We start from the raw sequence: 20821 nt of genomic DNA on the forward strand, positions 1-20821 counted from the left end.
ATAAGAAGGTATGGAAATACGGTTTTTGTTAAAGGGAAGGTACTGTTGTCTAGTTCAGGGGGTTTTAAGGATCATCTTAACCTAAAAGAGCGATAAGACAAAACTGCAAGTTTAAACAAGCGGGAGGATCACAAGGGCAGGAGATGGAGACCATCCTGGCTAACATGGTGAAACCTCACCTCTACTAAAAATACAAAAATTAGCTGGGCGTGGTGGTGGGCGCCTGTAGTTCCAGCTACTCGGGAGGCTGAGGCAGGAGAATGGCGTGAACCCGGGAGGAGGAGCTTGCAGTGAGCCGAGATCGGCCACTGCACTCCAGCCTGGGTGACAGCGAGACTCCGTCCCCCACCCCCCCCCCAAAAAAAAAAAAAAAAAAAAAAAAAAACAACAAGCTATAAAGGCTTTGTGAAAGAATGAGGAATGAAGGATTGATCTTGTAAAGGAAGTTCTGTGTGTATGAGGCAGTTGGCTAAGATTTGAAGGAGATTATTTCAGTTTTTGGTAAATTAAACATTAAAATAAAAGCACACTGATGCAGGGCTCAAATCTGGGCCCATGTGTCTGAGTAATGGTTTTCTTAGGAAATTAATTAGCTGTTTAACAGAAAATTATAAAGGGTTTTAAAGGGTTTTTGAAGATTTTACCTTATGGTCAATTGAATTAAGATTATATAGCTTTGTTTATAAGGTTTTATTAAGAATTGGGTTTAACATGAATAGTACACAAATGCAAAGGTGAAATTTTGCTTTTTCTTTTAAACAAGATTTTCATGTAATATTAAGGGATACGAAAGGTTTTTGTTTGCCCCCTTTGAGTAAATGGCAGGGAAAAGGGAGAGGGGAAAGGAAAGAGACAGATTCCGTTGGCTTCATGCCGTCTTCATTGGGTCCTGTTGTTTGGAAAGCTGAGGCTCCTATGAAAGTAAAGATTTTTTCCTTCGTAAAATTTTTGAGTTACCATTTTGGCTAAATGAATGACTTTAGGTATGATGACCTGGGATTCTATTTTGTAATATCTAATGTTTTAAACCTTTGATATTTGACAAACTTGCCAAGATCAAATTCTAGGTTATGTTTTAAAAAAAAATTAGGACACCTAAAGTCCGAAAGAGATACATTTGGCTTATTTGATATTAAAACCATGCAGGAAGCATTGTCAAATATAAAATGGTGTTTAACTTTCTTTGGGTTATATTCATATAAATATGTTGTTAGTATGTGTTACAAACCTGTGTAAAGATTCCTATAATTCTGATGTTTCAGTGTATGTTATCATTAATAATTATAATTGTTACGTTAAATTGTTGTGTGTCACAGAGATGACCAGAATTCTTTGTTGATTGCATCTTTATGGCTGTCCTGAGACTTCTGTCATCCATAGACAATTATTGTCTTGTGTTGCTCTTTTTCAGAAGGCAGTTGTTATATTCAGCTATAGGACTCTGACAGGTACTCTTGAACGTGGGTCTCTGATAAGTTTAGAAATTGTGCCATTGGAATAGGAAAAAAAAAAAACCCAAACTTTTGGGACTCGTGGAGAGCTGATACGTTAAACATTGCTAATCCCTTTGTTATTCAGAATCAAGAAAATGTTTTCTTTTGAGCTATTTACCACTTTTAGCAATTCAATAAGACAAACTTGTGCAAAATTTACTGTGAGCAACATTTGGAGCATGTTGCTTTTTCTCTACCTGATTTCTGCAGAATTTATAGAGACTATTTGAGTATTCTCAACTTATGGCAGTATAGTTATTTGCATAAGTGCAGTAAGAATCTGTTCTCTTTTGTAACAGAACAGAATTAGAAACCCTGGTTATTTTACCAAGGCTTTGACTGGAATGGCATGCATTCAAATATAAACAGAGCCAACAAAAGCCCTCAGGAAAACACCTCATACCTTGTGCGGTTTCTGTACGGGGTTCCTGACCTGTGGTAAGTAAAGAATGTCATTTTCTGGCAGGCCTAGGGAGCCCCCAGTTATCTTGAGACCTTGGGTGGAGGAAAGAGCCCTATTACGGCAAATAATTCTTCTTGCTGCACTTTATACAAATAACCAGTCCAAGCATAATAAGCCTAAGACTTATTTTGCAAGTAAATTTGTCTTACTGTGATTTGTCTTTAATAAAAATGGGGACTAGAGAGAGAAAAATTATGTTTCAAAAAACTATGAACTTCTTGAGTTTTCATTATTTTCTGTTAACCCTTAATTCTTTGTGGGCGCCAAGTCCCCAAACTAATGCTTTCAAATTTTTCTTCCACTTTTCTAACTCGGACTCAGTAAAATGCTACTACCTTGTTCCTAAGGCTCTGCAAGCTGAAGCTTATTCCTCGTAATATAGGCGACAAAAATGTTTCAGATTTTCACTGCCTTCCTCATCTATAACAAAAGAGGCCTAACCCGCCTGCATTGCCACCTCCTGATATGGGAAACAGCTGTTTAATTAAACGTCTAGTCTCAGGACTAGGAAACTGACCTAAAAAGTATATGGGATCATATATGTAAATGTGTTCTTCCCTGTCCATCCCAATCTGTCTGTCTAACAACCACTCTCTGCCCAAATATCTCTGCCAGCCGCCCCATGTCTAACTGGTTCTCAGAGATGTTCCCCTGGGTCCCTCAGAGCTTTAGGTCAATTCTACAAAGGCTTTGGAAGCTAGGACTTCCAGTCTTTATCCTAGTACCTTATAGTTCACTGTTCACTTAAATGCTGTGCCAAAACTACAGATGACCATACTAATGCCTTTGTCATGCAAGCCTTGAAACCCCAACCAGGCACATGTGAGTACATGCAGACAGCTGCAGAGGGGTTCCACTCCTTTTCCCTTGGGGTCTACAGCTACACCCACTATGCCCACTGTCAGCAGGAAGAAGTTGGAGCAGTCATCTCTTCTTTTTCCATCTTCATAGCCCACACCTTAAGAGTAAGGTGTTATAAAACCCAAAGGGAGGGATTGAAACCACCTTTGCAAAAATTATAACTGAGAACATGTTGACAGTGAGAGAAAACTGACGTGGCTGACTGTCTTGCTTCTAGCTCACAGGTTGACTGTCTTTGCTCATTCCTGGCCAAGCTAACTTGGGGGAAAAATTTAGTTCACAGTTTCAATGATAATAGTCCTTCCCCAAAACTGAATGTTGTAAAACTAATGAAAGGCCACCAAATTAGGATGAGAGGGGCTTGAATTCTAAATAATTTACCATTATGCCATTATGCCATAATAATTTGCCGTTATGCCAGCAGTCAAGATTTGCATCTTCCCCGGTTACTCTTGAAGATAACATCACTGTTGCAGAACCTAAGATTGGCCTTTGAGATGTCTTTTCAGGTGTTTGCATTTCTGACAACCAGATTGCCCCACTCGGACCTGCGAACAACTGGTCCTGTGCCCCCCCTGCACTGAGGAATGACTCAGCATAAGAGGACAGCTACAATTCCCTATGATTTCATCTCCAACCCAACCAGTCAGGATGCTCCCTACCCTACCCGCCTGCCCACCAAACTATCTTTAAAAACCCTAATCTCTAAGCCTTCGGAGAGACTGATTTGAGTACTAATAAAACTCCAGTCTCCCGTACAGCTGGCTCTGCATGAATTAACCTCTTTATTACAATTCCCCTGTCTTGATAAATCAGCTCTGTCTAGGCAGCAGGCAAGGGGAATCCATTGGGTGGTTACATTACTCTTAATATTTGTGAATAATTGCATCTACAAAAATGATTAAGTGGCTTTGCCCACTGTAATCCTAGCAGCTGACAAATTACTCTGTAGACTGCACTGTGTTTCCTAGGGCCGTGGAATGCCTTCTTATGCAAGACACGTTTCCATGGATTCAGGAAATCATTTTAATGGTTCAGCTATCTTAATTTAAACAAAAGTTCAGGGCTTATTGTTCAGCTGAGTCTCTAAAAATATTTTTTGACTGCAGAGGCTCTTTTACATTGCTAATGTGTATCCCTGTTTAAAAAAAGAATCTTTATGAAACAGTGAAGGCCAGCATTTCTTTGAGGTGTTGGCAGTCTTTGCTTTAGGAATAATAAAGGAAAACATTAGTTTCATCAAATAATAAAATAAGGAAGACCTGAATAAAATGTCCACATTAGTAGAGGATGAAAGTACCCTGAAACTCTACAAAGCCGTAATGTCTCATGCCTTGATGCGATCTCATTAAGTGAGAACAGCACGTTTTGCTGGTGTGTTGGGACCCCCAAGACCACCCTCAGGCCCAGTGGTTTGCTGGAAGGGCTCACAGGACTCAGTACCTGCCACACTTACGGTTTATTACAATGAAATGATACAGATGAAAATCAGCAAGGGGAAAAGGGCACAAGGCACGAAGTCCAGGTGAAACTAGGCACAACCTTGTAGGTGGCCACCCCCAGTGGAGTTACAGAGAGGCTCTTAATTCTCCCAGGAGAAAATATGATTGGACACGCGCGGGAGAGTGGCTGGCCAGGGAAGCTCACCTGAACCTTGGCGCTCAGGGTTTTTATTTGGGGGCCATTCCTATGGGCATGCGGCCCATGCCGAGGGGTTCAGAAGGAAAACAGGAGAATACAAGACTATCCACACCACTTCAGGCCCAGGCCACATGGAAGTCTGGGTGAGGTTCTGTATCTGTCGTTTGTGCATTTATGCATATGTTAGATGTCAATGATAAAAACTAACTTCTACGAATGTGTAGGAGTGGGTAAGTAGCTGGAGAACGTGATACCCAGGCCTTTCATATAGAAAAGAATAGCACATCACCCTGGCCAGCTGTGTGGCATGAACAATTGATCTCCTCCGCCAAGTATGTCCATTCTCCCTTTGCTAAATATAGTGGTGTAGGTTTGCAGAGCCTCTGCTCACATGGGAGGTTATGAAGGGGCTAATTGTTCAATTACCAACCCTGTCATAACCATGCTAGTTGCAAACAAACTGTTTGAAAAGACTGTTTTGCTAAACTGTTCTCTTGGTGTGATTATAACCACTTATAGTAGCAAAATGCAGGAATCCAGAAGTTCTTACATTCCAGATGTTCATAACCATTTCACTCTCCTGGTTCCAGTGCAATTTCAGTTGTACGATCTTTTCTAAGTTTATTGTTCTAAATTAAGACTTGCCATTCTTATACTCATTAATTTGTTACCGGGAGAAAAAGCAATTAGAATGAAAATCAGTTGATTATTTATAAATTACAGTTGTTTAAGTATACATCTTGTTCAGTGTAGTCAAAAATTCTCCATTGGTATTGACACCCACAAAAAAGGTTAGATTCTGTTGAAGATGCACATAAGCCTTAAATTTCACTTCCTACTTTAAAAATTGGTGACGACGTGAAAATGTCTAAGAGAGTCCACATTTCCTGTTTTAGATAAGATGAAATAGCCGCTCAGCAAGGTGCCTGTCTTCCGAGTTTATTCACTGTTACATTCAAGACTTGCCTGCTCTGAAATTCTAATGTGACCTTAAAAGTGTCCAGCGTTGATATGTTTTATGCCAAATTCCATTCCCTTTCTTGCTTTCCAGACCGAATAGCAAGCGAGTTGTCTGGACCGCCAGACGCAACATCGTCCCTCTTCCCTGAAGTCTCTGTATATCCCTTCGCTGGTGCCTCCTCCTCCGTTCACTTCTCAACTGCTACTGTCCCCAAGATGATGTTCTTTTTACCCTCCCACATCTGTGCCTGTAGTAATATGCCACTCCCTTCCTCTTCAACTCTGAGTCCCATCCCCAGTCTCTCTGCTGATCCCCCCAAGTCTGAGTGTCCACTCCCAATCTCTCCAGTGACTCCTCCCCTCCAAGTCATGGTGTGTATCCCCAACTTCTCCATTGCCATCCATACTGGTATTTTGAATGACACTTCGTGGGCACTCTTGAGTGTAATCCCACACTTGGTACCATCACCATTTCCCTACCATGGTCTGTCCACTCCAAAGATAAGCTTCCTCTACCCTATGATTATGTCACTCTTTGCCTTAGTCCATTCGAGCTGCTATGACAAAATACCATAAACAACAGAGAATTTTTTCTCACATTTCTGCAGGCTGGGAGTCCAACATCAAGGTGTGGGAGATTTAGTGTCTGATGGGGACCCGCTTCCTGGTTCATAGACGGCACCTTTTCGCTGTGTCCTCACATGGTAGAAGAGGCAAGGGGGCTCTCTGGGTCTCTTGTATAAGGACACTCATCCCATTCATGAGGGCTCCACCCTCATCGCCTCCCAAAGGCCCCACCTCCTAATGCCATCCTCTTGGGGGTTAGATTTCAATATATGAATTTAGAAGGGCGGAGAGAAGCATTCAGAATTAGCACTGTTTAGTAGAAAAACATGAGGATTGTGTTCAAACATTTTTTTCCGTATTATCTTTCCTACTGCCTCCTTGTCTTCAGTTCCCTCCCCACCACCTGGCACCCAGATATCCCACCCTTGTCAGTGTTAACCTCTGTCCCCCCATCACTGCTTTGTTGTAGTAACAATATCTCACATTTATCAAGCACTTGCTGTGTGCCAGGCATGATTCTAAATATTGACAGTTGAAACTGTTTATTCCTACCAATCCCTAGGAAGTAGAAACAGCTCCATCCTCATTTACAGATGAGAAACCCAAGGTACTGAGAAGGTCCTGGCCTACCCAAGTCACTTCAAGGAGGTCATACAGCTGGGATTCAGAACATCATCCATCTGGCTTTGGAATCTTTCTCATTTTTTCATTTATTCAACATTCATTGAAAATAATGTAATAAAAGTTATATATATCTCTACATATAGATACATACGTATATATGTATATATAGCTATCATGTACTACATGATGCTTTCAAATACAGTCGGCCCTCCATATCCACAGGTTCCCCATCCACAAATTCAACCAACTGTAGATCAAAAATAAATTGGGGGCTAGGCGTGGTGGCTCACACCTGTAATCCCAGGCTTTGGGAGGCCGAGGTGGGTGGATCACCTGAGGTCAGGAGTTTGAGACCGGCCTGTCCAACGTAGTGAAACCCCATCTCTACTAAAACTACAAAATTAGCTGGGCGTAGTGGCGCATGCCTGTAATCCCAGTTACTTGGGAGGCTGAGGCAGGATAATCACTTGAACCTGGGAGGCAGAGGTTGCAATGAGCCGAGATCGTGCCATTGCACTCCAGCCTGGGCAACGAGCGAAATTCTTTCTCAAAAATAATAAATTGGAAAAATAATACATTGGAAAAAACAAAAATAACTACAACAATTAATATATTTTTAATTTTTAAAAAATGGCAGTTTTATTAGAGGAAGTATGAAAATATGAATTAAGGTTGCAATGAGCAGCACAGCAGAGAAGGGGCTGCCTGCCCTCCTCCCCCTGCCCCATATATATTTTGTGTGTGAGACAGGGTCTCACTGCGTTGCCCAGGCTGGAATGCAATGGCGTGATCTTGGCTCACTGCAGCCTCAACCTCCTGGGCTCAAGCAGTCCTCCCACCTCAGTCTCCCCAAGTAGCTGGGACCACAGGAATGTGCTACCACACCCAGCTAATTTTTTGTAGTTTTTATAGAGGCAGTGTTTCACCATGTTGCCCAGACTAGTCTCAAACTCCTGGGCTCAAGCGATTCACCCACCTTCGCCTCCAAAAGAGTGCTGGGATTACAAGTGAGAGTCACTGCGCCTGACCTATTTATTGTTTTTTAAAGACAGAGTCAGTCTTTCTTGCCCAGGCTGGAATGCAGTGGCACATTCATGGCTCACCTTAGCCTCAGCCTCCTGGGCACAAATGATTCTCCCACCTCAGCCCCCCCAGTAGCTGTGAGTGCAGGCACGTGCCACCACACTCAATTAATTATTTTTATTTTTTGTAAAGATGAGGTCTCATTTTGTTGCCCAGTCTGGTGTTGAACCCCTGGCTTCAAATGACCCTTCTACCTCGACCTTGCAAAGTGCTGGGATTACAGGCATAAGCCACCACACCCAGTGCCAATCTTAGTTCTTTGCTCGTTATCTGAATTTTCACAATATTTGCATATACCTGGAGTAATTTCTTAATATTTTTTTAAATTGAAACAGTTGCTTTTTATTAGATATACCAATACCTATTAATATACTAGTTTCACTTAGTTCTATCGTTCGCATAACATATGTTCAAATAGCTATTAAATTTCAAACATTTGCTTTCACGCTACTTAAAATTGAGTACCGTCAGAAATGTGGAGGCCACCAGAGATCACTTGATGTCCAGGAATGCAGCAGTTATCACCTTTTCTCCAGCAGCTCAAGAAAGGGCATACAGTGCCATCTGGGCCGGATTTGAATCAGAAGTTTTTAGGCAAAGGAAGAAGAGCACTTCAAGAAAAATAAAGAACAAAACCCGGCATTTTTGAGGCGAATGCGCCATCTTGGTGATGCGGACCTAGGACACATGATGGCAGGAAGGAGGAAAAGATGCTGGCAAGTAGGGTTAGTGGCACGTTAACACCAGCTGAGACATGGGAACCTGTCCAGTTAGAAGCCATTGATTCATTGTTGAAAGATAAAACTGGTCGTAGTGTGAGTAAAGGATGACCTGCCTCCTTGGTGAAAAATTAGTAACCACAGAGGTGGCTGCCAAAACCAACCAGCAACCAGGGAAAATGCTTATAGTGTGTTAGGTAAAAGAGAAGAGGGATACAATATTCTGTGGCCATGATGATTATACATAGAAATTAAGAGGCACAGGCCAGGCGCGGCGGCTCACGCCCATCAAGTAATCCCAGCACTTTGGGAGGCCGAGGCAGGTGGATCACCTGAGGTCAGGAGTTCGAGACCAGCCTGGCTAACATGAAATGAAAACCCATTTCTACTAAAAATACAAAAATCACCTGGGCGTGGTGGCCTGCGCCTGTAATCCCAGCTACTCGAGAGGCTGAGGCAGGAGAATCACTTGAACTTGCGAGGTGGAGGTTGCAGTGAGGTGAGATCGTGCCATTGCACTCCAGCCTGGGTGACAAGAGTGAAACTCTGTCTCAAAAAAAAAGAAGAAAAAGAAAGTAATTAAGATACATAGAGAAAAGGGACTGGAAGAAATCCCCCAATGTGAGAACAGGAGTTGTGTTGATTGTTTAACAATGTGAGTTAATTTCTCCATCTTCCAAATTGCTTTCTCTTATATTCCCAAAGTCGTATCTTGACTTTTGTTTGAGTGTGATTTGCAGTGGTGCTATCCATCGTCAATCTCTGGTTTAGCATTCATGCTGTGTTCCAATCTGCAAATACTGAATCCAGAATTCATGAGTGGTCCAAGCTGCCGGAGACCCCACTGCAGGGCTGGAGGACATGAGCGTCTCTGAGCCTAGCTCTTCCTAGTGGCTGACTTGCAGCAGGAGCTGAGGCTTCTCCTGGCATTACCTCCACTACAGTTCTCTGTGAGCATTTCCAGGAAGCAGCACCCCGTATCCCAGCCGAGGCCCCTCCAAGGTTGTCTGGTTGTCCTAGCCCACTATTGCCCTGGGAGGAAGTAGCCACATGAGTTTACGGCCTGAGTAATGCTTTTCCCTCCTGGATGCTCCCCACATCTAGAGGATATGAAAATAATCTTGGCAAGGGTGCCTGGTCTGCGCTTGTCAGCGGCCTGAGCTGTATTCAGCCACCACCCTTGGGGTCCAGGCCAGATGTTATGGCAAAACCCTATTTTAACGAGATCCTTCTGGTATTTCTTTTGGACGCCATCCGAGGCAGCTTCATTTTACGCTAAATTCCATGTTATGGTGGGTCATCTCAGACAGGTCTGCAGCACATAAAAATGTTCTCACTGCACTCTGTTTTCTGTAGCAAAATGTTGTTGGAGGTTAGGATGGGAGTTGAGGACTGGGCCTTGAGGATTTTTTTCATATAAACACGTTAAAATGGAAAGCTGATATGAACATGGTCAGTGATAATAGACTGCAAAGGCAAAAAGAATTCTCCCCAGCATTTTTTTTTTTTTTTTTTGCTTTTTACCACGGATATTATTGGAGTTTACATATGATAAGAACTGCTTCTTGGGCAGAAAATGTAATCCTCTGGTGAGACTAATCCATCAGTGTTGAAGTGAAAGGAACCGGTAGTGAATTCGCCCCACAGATGAAGATAGGATTTTAATTCCCTCGCCTTTTCTGTTTACTGTTCCTAACTCCATGAGAGTGTGTGTGTGTGTCTGTGTTTTCTTCACCATTTGATTTTCCATCCCGGCTCCCACTTCCTCATCCTTGGCCTCTCCTCCATCTTTATTTTTATCACACCCTCCCCACCTCCACCACCTTGTCCCAGCACTGAGAGGAAAGTGGGCAGCTTTCCAGGCAGCTGCAGTCCTGCTGGAGAAACCTTTATGATCCAGGAAATATTGACTGAGGAGAAGCTGTGCTGACTCCGCTATGAATAGGGAGGTTGGGAAAATGTCAGCATTTGCAGAAACAAAAGGAAGTGCTACATGTACGTTTTGGTTTCATAATGACTGTATTGTAAAACCCCTTCTCTTTAGCCTACTAGGTTGGACAAGTGTGTTAACCAATGGCTGTTTGGTATCCATTGATCATAGAGCTAGACCAACAACCAAAGTTGTTTACCTCTCATAAGGTGGTTTTTGCAGGCATGCCAGAATCATATTATAAAACTCCCAGCCACAAACTCTAACATGTATTTTCACTTCCTATTCAATAAGGGATGTCCCCATCCCTTTACTCCCCGACTACTGTAGTCATAAAGGTACACTCCTAGTTCCTCCCTCTCTCTTTCTTAGCTTCTTGGTCCCTGTGTGTGATAAGGTTTCTTGTTGCCCTGTGTGACATGGTGTGGCACGCCCCAGCATACTCCCTTCCTTGGGAACTGAGTAATAAATTCTTTCAATGGCATTAGCCTCTTTGTGTTGTCACTCAGTCACCTCCATAAATTAAAACCCTTCAGGTTTTGTTGGCACCGTAAGGTAGTTTATTTTCTCTACATAGGATTTTAGAATTGAAAGGGACCTTGTAGATCATTGAATTCCACCTGTCCTTTGGTCAGAGAAGGAAGCTGGGGAGACTGCTAAGGGCAGATCCAGGCTTCGGAGCACCTGGTTAAATGTGTTCTCTCCATAAGCCTAAGAAATGGTACCAAATTTTTATGTCATTGCATCCGATATGATCCTTCCTTCTTTCTTTTCTTCTCTTCTGTTTCTTTCCTTTGCTCTCAACACTGGTGTATCACTTTGTCCCCCAGGCTGAAGTAAAGTGTGTTTGTTATATTGCATTGGTTTTTTATTTGTATTATTATCATCATATTGTTTTTTTTGTTGTTTTTTTTCTGGATATTTTTGATCTGTGGTTGGTTGAATTGGTGGACGCGGAACTATCGGATGTGGAGAGTCAACTGTATATAAAATCAGGTCGGCACACTTTTCCTGTAGAGGAGCAGATAGTAAATATCCTCAGCTTTATGAGCCATGTGGTCTCTGTTGCACCTACTCAGCTCTTCCATTGTAGTGTGAAAATAGCCATAGACAACACATCAACTCATGGGTGTGGTTGTATCTCAATAAAACTTTATTTACACACACTGGCAGTGAGCCAGACTTGGTCTGTGGGCCTCAGTTTGCAAGCCCATGATCGAGACAATGCATAGATAGCAGATGGTGCCCATCAGCTTTGGATAGCTGTCAGCATTACAAGTATGTAAGTCTGTTAAATACTTAATAAAAATTCCAGTTTTAATGTTACAAATTGATACCCTTGGTATTTGTTTTAGCTGAAGATGCAAAACCAACCCCACAGCTGCCTGAGTATTAAATTCTACTTTTCTCTGCCAAATAAGCAGTATTTCTAAAGGCCAGTGATTGGTAACTTAGCAGATTTTGCTGTGAATCAGGCCAGCATTAGCTGGGCATAGTAGTTCACTGTATAACTCAAATGGTTTGTGAAGTCATTTGTGAGGGGTGTGGTTTAGCAGTGTCATAATTGCAAGAAACGCAATACATGTACTTGGTTTGTTTTAAATCTGTTTATGTTGCCTAGTTAGATGAGAAAAATTCTTATACAGACTGTTTCCTCTCTTGTGAGGCTATTACACCTTTTATTCCAAATGGACAGGACTTTACATGGAAGATCCTACCATCCTCCATGCAGTGTCGTCCTTTGTGTAAGCCTTTCAGTTGATCATGATTATACTCTTTTTTTTCTTCCTGGGAATAATTTTACCTCATCTGATTATGCTCTGTTACTGTGTGTTATGTTATCTGAGGTCTATGACCAATTGCATGCAGAGGGTGGCTTGCTTTTCAATAGCAACAACCATGAACCAAGCAGAAATGTAAGGAGAGTAGAGCTGGGGGTAGTGGCCTTTCAGGGTGTCAATTCCCCAACCATGGTGGGGTGGATGGGACAATATTGGAAACATTTTTGGTTGTTACAATGGGAGTGTGCTACTGGCATCTAGTGGGTAGAGGCTGGGGGTGCTGCTCAACGTCGTACAGTGCATGGGACTGTGTCCCCCACAGCAAGGAATGAGCCAGCCTAAAAGTCAGCCATGCTGTGGTTGAGAAACGCTGCTGTCAAGAGATTCATCAGGGATACGCCTCTTAAGCAGGTGGCAAGCCTAGTGTCTTCAGGAATGTCTCTAGGCTAGCCTACTGGTGACACCAAGGACACTAACCCATCACCCTCACACGATCTTTCATTGAGGTACCACCAAGCTCTTTGTTCTCCTGCCCTTTAACTACTTCTGCACCCGCCTCAGGGGCAGTCCTTGGTGCTTCGTTTGTCACTGACATTCTGGTCTTTGTTCCTACGGATGTCTTGTTGGGCAGAAGAGATGTGTTCAGAGATGCAGGAAAGCTGAGGAGGCACGAGGCACCGAAGTCTCACCACTCTGGCAGACTGCAAATGAATGTGCCCATTAGCCCTGGAGTCCAAGTGGGAGGGGTGAGATGCTGGCAGGTGTGGAGGCAGGCATTACCTTCTGCAGCACCCTGGCACCTGGTTCCAGCAACTGTGGCCTAAGAGGAAGTGGTCAAGCAGCCTCTATCACATAGTCCTTGGGCATTGTCTTAGTTTGTATGGGCTGTAACCAATACCTTAGACTGGGTAATTTATATACAACCAAAGTGTATTGCTCACAGTTCTGGAGGCTGGGAAGTCCAAGATCAAGACGTCAGCAGATTTGGTGTCTGGTGAGGTCCTGTTTCACATGGATGGCTCCTTCTGTGTCTTCACATGGTGGAAGGGGCAGGGGAGCTTGCTTGAGCTCTTTTATAGGGGCACTGATCCCATTCACGAGAGTGGAGCCCTCGTGATTTAATTGCTTCCTGAAGGCCCCACCTCTTAATACTGTCACTTTGGGGATTTGTCTCCCACATACAAATCTTGGGGGGACACAAACATTCAGAACGTAGCAGTCGTCTTCCTGTCCCAGAATGAATATCGGAACTAGCAAATATCCTAGTGGCCATTTCGTCTGACATCCTTTTTGTTCCAACAAGGAAAGCTGGGACAGCAACCTTTCCACTCACTGTGGTCTTCTCTCCATCAAATGTGTCAGGGGTCTGGCTGCTGTCCCATCTATGTGTCTCATCAGCACCTCAAGGTACTTTTTATCCCTATACCACAGAGGAGGAAATGCAGGCCCAGCCAAATGAAGTGACATGGGCCAGGCACCCAGTGGCAGAACGAGGACAGAACCCAGCCATCCTGCCTGCTGCTGACATTTTCTCCATCCAGCCCTCCTGCTTGCCCTCATGAGACCACATGGCCAGAAATCAGTAAGAAAATCTTGCAAGCAAATGGTCTGAAAAACCATTGTTCTAGAGGCCATGGAGAGATCCATTCAAAGAAATGCAGCTAGTGAAAATTTCAGCAAATAGGAGGGCTTCTGTTAACCATGGCATGGAATGCACATCTCCCAGGTCTTTATGAAGCTGCCTAATTTCCAGTCATGACAACCTATCCTCTCCAAAAGAGGACCCAAGCTGATGAAAGACCTTCAAGGTACCCCTGTAGAACTTTATCCTGCACATTTGTCATTGTGCATGTGCACAGGATGTTCCTTTTGGCAGACGACTTTCAGTTCTTTGCAGAGGTCTCAGACGCCACACTCTTCATCCATCTTTACTGGTTCATCTCTTTGTTCCAAGAAGACTTAATTGAATGTCAATACTGTTGTCCACACGATCCAGAAATGAAATCTGTGTTGGAGAGCATAATCATGTAGAGAGATAAAGTTATGCAGCCAAAACCTGTACTCAACATTAAAAACCCAGATGAGAGAGAAATCAAGGGCGCACTCCCGCCGTGGGTTAGACTGAGCTTTGCGCACCATTCTTTGTGAGTTGCCTGAGCTGCACCCACGCTGGCTGCTGTTGAGAGCTGCCAGTGGTCTAGCTGAGCAGCCAGGTGGAAGTGGAGTCTGTGTCCATGCAGGGAATTCAAGAATTTTGGTTCCTGTGCTTGTGGGTGGGTCTTGGAGTATAAAGTAAAAAGTGGAATCTCGGAGTCACATAGTCTACGGTTCATAGTTTAGTTCAGTGTCACATCACATGATCCTTAGGCGGGTTACCTGATGTCTCCAATGTTTGTCCTTACGTGTGAAACAAAAATAGTACCAACTCCAAACAGCTGCTACAAAGACTGAGGTGTAGTGGACAGAGTGCCCAGGTTTGGTTGAAGATGGTAATGTGGTCAGAATCGGCTCTGTTTCACAGAGCATGTGACTGCAGGTATCAGTTCTGTGGCCCAGTGCTGCTTATGGGAATGAGTGAGTCAGAGTGGATGAATGAAATATCCCAGGAGCATGAGACTTTCCTTCCACAATTGCTCCATCAGCCATGAGGTTTGCTTGTCAGGTGCCGTCATCAGCACATAATGCTGCATTCTGGTGCATTCAGTAGATGTTTCTACATACTGTTTCATGGTGGCTAAGAGTGGTTTTCTGGCTGCCCAGGCTTAGATCTCAGCCCCACCCCTACAAACTGAGCAACAGGAGGCTGTTAGTTACCCTCAAAAGATCTCAGAGACTGATTCATCAAGGGGAAAGGGGCAGTGACAGAATGATGCCGAGAGGCTTGAAGCCATTGAGTAGGAGCCACGTGAGTGGCCCCCATCAGCCGTGAGAGTCATGATGTCTATGAGAGAGGAATCACTGTGGCCCAGAGTAGATAAGGAAGATTCCATGTAGTGGATCGCCAAGCCAAGAATGCAGTGAGGTCCTGCTTTATCCATTGACTGGGGTTTTTCTCTTCCACACTTTGCCAAAGACCTCAATGATAAAAGCTTGCAGGTAAAACTCTGTATAGCATGGCGGAGAATAGAGTCGTTGGTGAACCCAAGGGTGGGTTGCTTCGTTTTGGTAGGAGTGGGTAGGGGAAAAGGAAGGTGGATAGAGAGAGAGAAGACAAGTCAGAAGGAAAAGGTGAGGTTGTTGTAAACAGCCTTGGCTTATATCCTCCAAAAACGCAGGGGCGGAGGAACCCTTGGGGATAGGGGAACCTGGAAAGGGCTGCTTTGCAACCTAATGTAGGCGGTTATAGTTTTGTAAAGAAATATGCAAGGCTCTGTGCAATTGATTGTAACATTAATAGCAGCTACCCTATTACTCTGTTAGCTAAATCTCAACTACACATTTGATATGTTCTTTACAACCTGGCGGTGGGGACAGAACAGAGGGTGGATTGAGGAGGAGGGAGAGCAGACAGAGAAAAGTGAAGTGTCAGAAAACAGCAAGGAGAGCACAGCGCAGAGCTCATCTCCTGGAGGAACGTTCCCATCTGGTGAGCGTTTTGCTTATTGCAAGGTCAGTTTGCGTTTGGATAAGGCGAGGCAGAAGGGCACTGATATGGAAGCAGAGGGAAGCCGGCTGCCACTGCCCCCCATTTTCTGAATGAAAGACAGTGGAAGAGGAGCACCTGTCCAGCAAGGCTGACAGTCCTGCCTCCTGGGATAAGTAGATTCTCAGCCTGCAGAGTGGCCTAACCAGGGAGGTAGAGTGGCTGCTTTCTGAACTCCCTGCGTCCTGCTCCTTTGCCTCATGCATGGAAGATGTAAACAGTGTGAGAGTTAAAAGCCACACCATAGGAATGCCTTGGTGTCCACCCCACCTGTTGCCAGGGAGCCGAGCACTGGGGGTCCATGTTCCTCACACGAGATCCCCCCATGGCCTCCACCTCCCAAGGATTTCAAGCTCCTGTGCACCCCCAGGCCGCCTCTGCACCAAGCAAAGTGACCCAGCCCTGCCAGGCAGGGTTGCCTGTTTTAGGAAACTCCCTGCAGCAGCCTAGGCTTGCTGGCAGTAGGATGCCACCTCCCTCTCTCTCCTTGATGAAGGGCTGTCGCAGCTTCCTCGTCACCCCCAGACCTCCACATACATGCCCTGCACCATTGCCTTCTTCCTTGAAGCAGGCGCCATCCACAAGAGCAAGGCATGGCTTTCTGTGTATTCAGTCCTGAGCCCCTTCCCAACAGCTTCATTCAAGAGCCTTCATCCAAAGCTGATCTGAAAACACCTTTAAATTGCCAAGCATCATTGATCAGCAGCTTCCTAGAGCAGCAGTGAAAGAGATGCACTGGGGGAGGAGAGGAAAAGAGCCAGCATCAATTAGCAAAGAGAAAATTCCCAGTGTCTTGAGAAAATGACTCAGTGCCACACCAGTCAGTCCAGAACGGCCTCTTCTCCGTCTTCAGTTGTTGAGTTGTGATACACTTGCCCCGCGTGCCAGGAGCACTCAGGGTCAGCGTTTGCTGTTCCCTCATCTTTGGCTGAAGAAAGGTGCCCTGTGTGCTTTCAGGGGGTGACACAGAGAGGCTTCAGCGTGAGCTTCTGCACAGTCTTACAAACCACAGAGTTTGTGGGGGAGCCTGGAGCCAAATCTGAGTAACAGAAATGTCCAACCGGGGCATGCAGGGCAAACTGTTGTCTGTTCTGCTTTGTTCTTAATAACACTGAAACGGTTCTACCATTAAAGTCCCTTGTTTCATCACATACCAACCCTGGTCTTCCTGGGTCTGGAGTCCGTCTCTCTCTCCCTGCCCTTTCCCACCTCACTGAACCCAAATCAGAAGCATCCCTGAGCATTCTACAGCCGTGTCTGTCCCTGCAAATTAAGTGTGTTTGAAGTCCGCGGGCCACCTTCAGATCTCAATGGCTGCACCTCCCTCCTTCAATTCGGGGTCTCACTCAACTTCGGCTTTCCCCTCTTGCCACAGGTTTTTCCCACTCGGCTTTCACATTTGGGATTGAGAGCCACATCAGCCAGTCCAACATCAATGGGACGCTAGTGCCACCGGCCGCCCTCATCTCCATTCTCCAGAAGGGCCTGCAGTATGTAGAGGCCGAGATCAGTATCAATGAGGTACGTAGCTGCTGGGCCCGGCCCCCAAACAGCAGAGCCCTGGGAAGCCGCAAGAGCTTGGAACACATTGGAAGCTAACATGCGTTTCCCTCAGGCATTTGGGATTAATTCTTCGGCAGGGTGCAGTGGCTCATGCCTGTAATCCCAGGACTTTGGGAGGCCGAGGCAGGAAGTCTACTTGACCCCAGGAGTTTGAGACCAGCCTGGACAACATGGTGAAACAGCATTTCTACAAAAAAAAATTTTTTAATTAGCCCAGTGTGGTGGTACGCACCTGTAGCCCCAGCTCTCAGGAGGCTGAGGTGAGAGGATCAGATCACTTAAGCCTGAGAGGTTGAGGCTGCAGTAAGCTATAATTGCACCAGTACACTCCAGCCTGGGCAACACAGTGAGACCCCATCTCTAAAATTTAAAAAAAAAAAAAAAAAAAAAAAAAAAAAAAAAGAAAGAAAACAAAAAAAAGAGGAAGAAGAAGAAAGTTGGGTTGTTTTCCACTTTGTGTTAATAGCGGTTGTGTGGATACACAGCAGCAAGCTTCCAGTGCCCCTCCCACATGGCTCTGTGTTTTTGACTTAAATGTAGAATCACTGGCTGTTAGCTGATGTAAACACTTACACCGCCACATCTGAAAAAGATGCGGCAGATGTTCAGCTGCTCTGGGCTTCGGAGTGGACGTTTGCCTTGCACTTACGCAGACTTGCTCTCTCTTCTTGATTTCTGGAGCAGGTTGGTTAGAGAGGGGCCCCACACGTGGTCAGGTGGAATCTGTATTTCAGCAGAACCCGACAGAGGGCATCACCAGAGGCTGCGTCAGGGCAGAGAGGTGATGGCTCTTGTGTTAACGAGGATCTCAAGGGATGCTTTCATTACCGGGCTCGTTGTAGAGCAGATGGGGTAGGAGGTTGGAAAAATAAACGCACATTAAAACTGTGCACTTGGCTTGGAACCCCTCCCACTTTTTACATTGGTCCACAGTGAGCAGTTGTGCCAATTTCATACCAATTTTGGTTTTAAACCACACACCTCACCCTCTCTTGTCCCCTCCTATTCTGGTCTCATGATTCTGCAGTGAAGATCCCCTTGATTTCTGGGGAATAATGGGATCCACAAGCTTTCTTGCCACCTTCACCTGAGTCCCTATTTTATTTTTAGAGACTGATTCTCACACTGTTGCCCAGGCTAGGGTGCAGTGGCACAATCATGGCTTACCGCAGCCTCGACCTCCTGGGCTCAAGTGATCCTCCTGCCTCAGCCTCCTAAAGCACTGGGACCACAGACGGTCCCTGTCACTTATTTTTCAGTCCCCTGCAACTTCCTCCCTCTGCCCCTCTTTCTCCTACTCTGACCCAGGTGCGTGATTCTACTGAACTTTCCATACTGTACTGTCATCCATCCCACCTGGCAGTCACATTCTTCCAGGATTCCCTCTGTCCCGTCTTTCTGGGAACTGGTCTCGCCCTTACGAACCTTTCTCCTTCACAGCATGTTACACTGCTTTCTCTTTACCTTTTAAAAAACTCTTTCAGAAAATCACAAAGTAGTATATCCTGTTTTCTTTTTCTTTTCTTTTTTTTTTTTGAGACAGGGTCTCTCTCTGTCATCCAGGTGGGAGTACAGTGGTACAATCATAGCTCACTGCAGCCTCAACCTCCTGGCTCGAAAGATCCTCCTGCCTCAGCCTCCTGAGCAGCTGGAACTTATAGGTACACACCACCACATCCGGATAATTTTTTTATTTTTTGTAGAGATGAGGTCTCGCTGGTCTTGAACTCCTGGTCTCAAGCGATCCTCCCACCTTGGCCTCCCAAAGTGCTGGGAGTACAGGCGTGAGCCACTGCACCCAGTCCCTGTTTTCTTTCTTGCACTTTTGCCTGCGATTTTTCACAAAGCTGTGGCTTTCGAAACTCTGGTGTTTTTTCCTCTCTTGTGCTCCTTTTTCCCTGGCAAACCCCTTCACACTGTGTGCCCTGGATCATCCGCTGACTCCTGGCCCTGTCTAGTTTCCTCACTGCAAAACGCACACGTGTGTATCTAAGAGGACATGTCCCCAAGGGCCAGCCAGCCCTCAGATCTCAAAGCGCCGGTGACTCTGTTTTTCTCTGCTCATTGCCTTCTGCCTCTCATCTGTTGAGAAGCCTTCATGGTTAGCCTTCCCTCGGCACTCCAGATTCCAGCACTCTAGGGGCTAATGAAAGACCGTCCCATTTGTCACAATGGTTTCTAATCATTAAAAAGTGAGACACGCCAGGGGTGGCAGCACACATCTGTAATCCCAGCACTTTGGGAAGCCAAGGCAGGAGGATTGCCTGAGGCCAGAAGTTCTAGACCAGCCTGGCCAATATAATGAGACCCTATCTCTACGTAAAATAAAAAAACTTAGCCAGGTGCAGTGGCGCATGCTCGTAATCCCAGCTACCCGGGAGGCTAAGGCAGGAAGATCAGTTTGGTCCAGGAGTTTGAGGCTGCAGTGTGCCATGACTGTGCCCCTGCACTCCAGCCTGGATGACAGAGCGAGACCCTGTCTCTAAGGAAGAAAAGAGAGAGATAATGTGCCCACAGAGTTTAAATGAGGACGTGTTGTTACTACCTTGGACGGTTACCACGTTTTCTCATGGGCTTGTTCATTTGGATGTGAACATATGAAGGAGGAAGGGGGTGTGGGAGCGTCTTGACTCATCGGTCACCATTGTCCACTCCATGGCCAGAATCAAGGGCCAAGAGTGCCTGAGGAGGTGATGCAGCTGGTTCTTTACATAGGTTGTATTGTTTATTTTGAAGATTGTCTTGTAATCAGAAACCATCTGGAGTGATGTTTCATTTAGTTCTTCTTCAGCTGAAACCTCAGCCTTTTCAGTTCTTCCTCATTTCTGAAGTAATTCAGGTTCAGAGCATATAAACATGTGTTTGCACGTCCAGATACAACCCCAAGGCTTATTGAGGTTCACCTGATTCAAATATTTGGCGTGCTTCACAAGGAAACAGCCTCCTGCTGTATTTTTAAATGTGTGTGGAAAGTTTTTCATGGTATACGGAAATCGGAGAATCAAAGAATAGTCAAAAAAAACATGAATCAAAACAAAATGATGTCAATTGTGTCATGGCTATAGTTAGTCTAACCCTGAACCCAAGGAGTCATTTCAAGCAGCAGCAAGTGCCTATTTTATTAAATGCCATGGACAGATGGACCCAGAATCCAGGCCTAAATGCTGTGTGCATCTCATTTGGGCTCTGCTTCTGAAGCGTTACCCTCCCGTATAGTGGATGGTCATTTGCAGAGATTTTGCACAGTCGCGATAGCACGTGGGCAGGCCTTCTCCCCCGCAGCACTCAGTATTTGGGGCTGCATGTTTCTCTGTGGTGGGGCCATCCTGGGCACTGTTGGATGTTGAGCAGCATCCCTGGGCTTCACCCACCAGATGCCAGGAGCACCTCTCCTCCCTTAGTTGTAACAGCCAAAAAAGTCTCCAGATGTTACCTAATGCCCCCCAAGGAGTCACAGTCACCACCCCCCCCACGTTGAGAATCGTGCCATCAG

At 45.2% G+C, this 20821-nt stretch overlaps 1 protein-coding gene across 4 annotated transcripts in view; it reads left to right on the top strand.

Moving 5' to 3' along the window:
* TBL1X (transducin beta like 1 X-linked) overlaps window positions 1-20821 on the top strand; it is a 224046-nt gene that overhangs the window by 171176 nt on the left and 32049 nt on the right. For 3 of the 4 annotated variants that reach the window (XM_055267745.2, XM_063634955.1, XM_055267747.2), the window contains one exon: window positions 17141-17286. The exons of the other annotated variant lie outside the window; for it this stretch is intronic. In XM_055267745.2, the coding sequence (XP_055123720.1) occupies window positions 17141-17286 (146 nt within the window). The remainder of the gene's footprint in view (window positions 1-17140; window positions 17287-20821) is intronic. 4 annotated transcript variants of the gene reach the window in all.

This window comes from Symphalangus syndactylus, chromosome X (genome assembly GCF_028878055.3).
Source record: "Symphalangus syndactylus isolate Jambi chromosome X, NHGRI_mSymSyn1-v2.1_pri, whole genome shotgun sequence".
NCBI lineage: Eukaryota > Metazoa > Chordata > Mammalia > Primates > Hylobatidae > Symphalangus > Symphalangus syndactylus.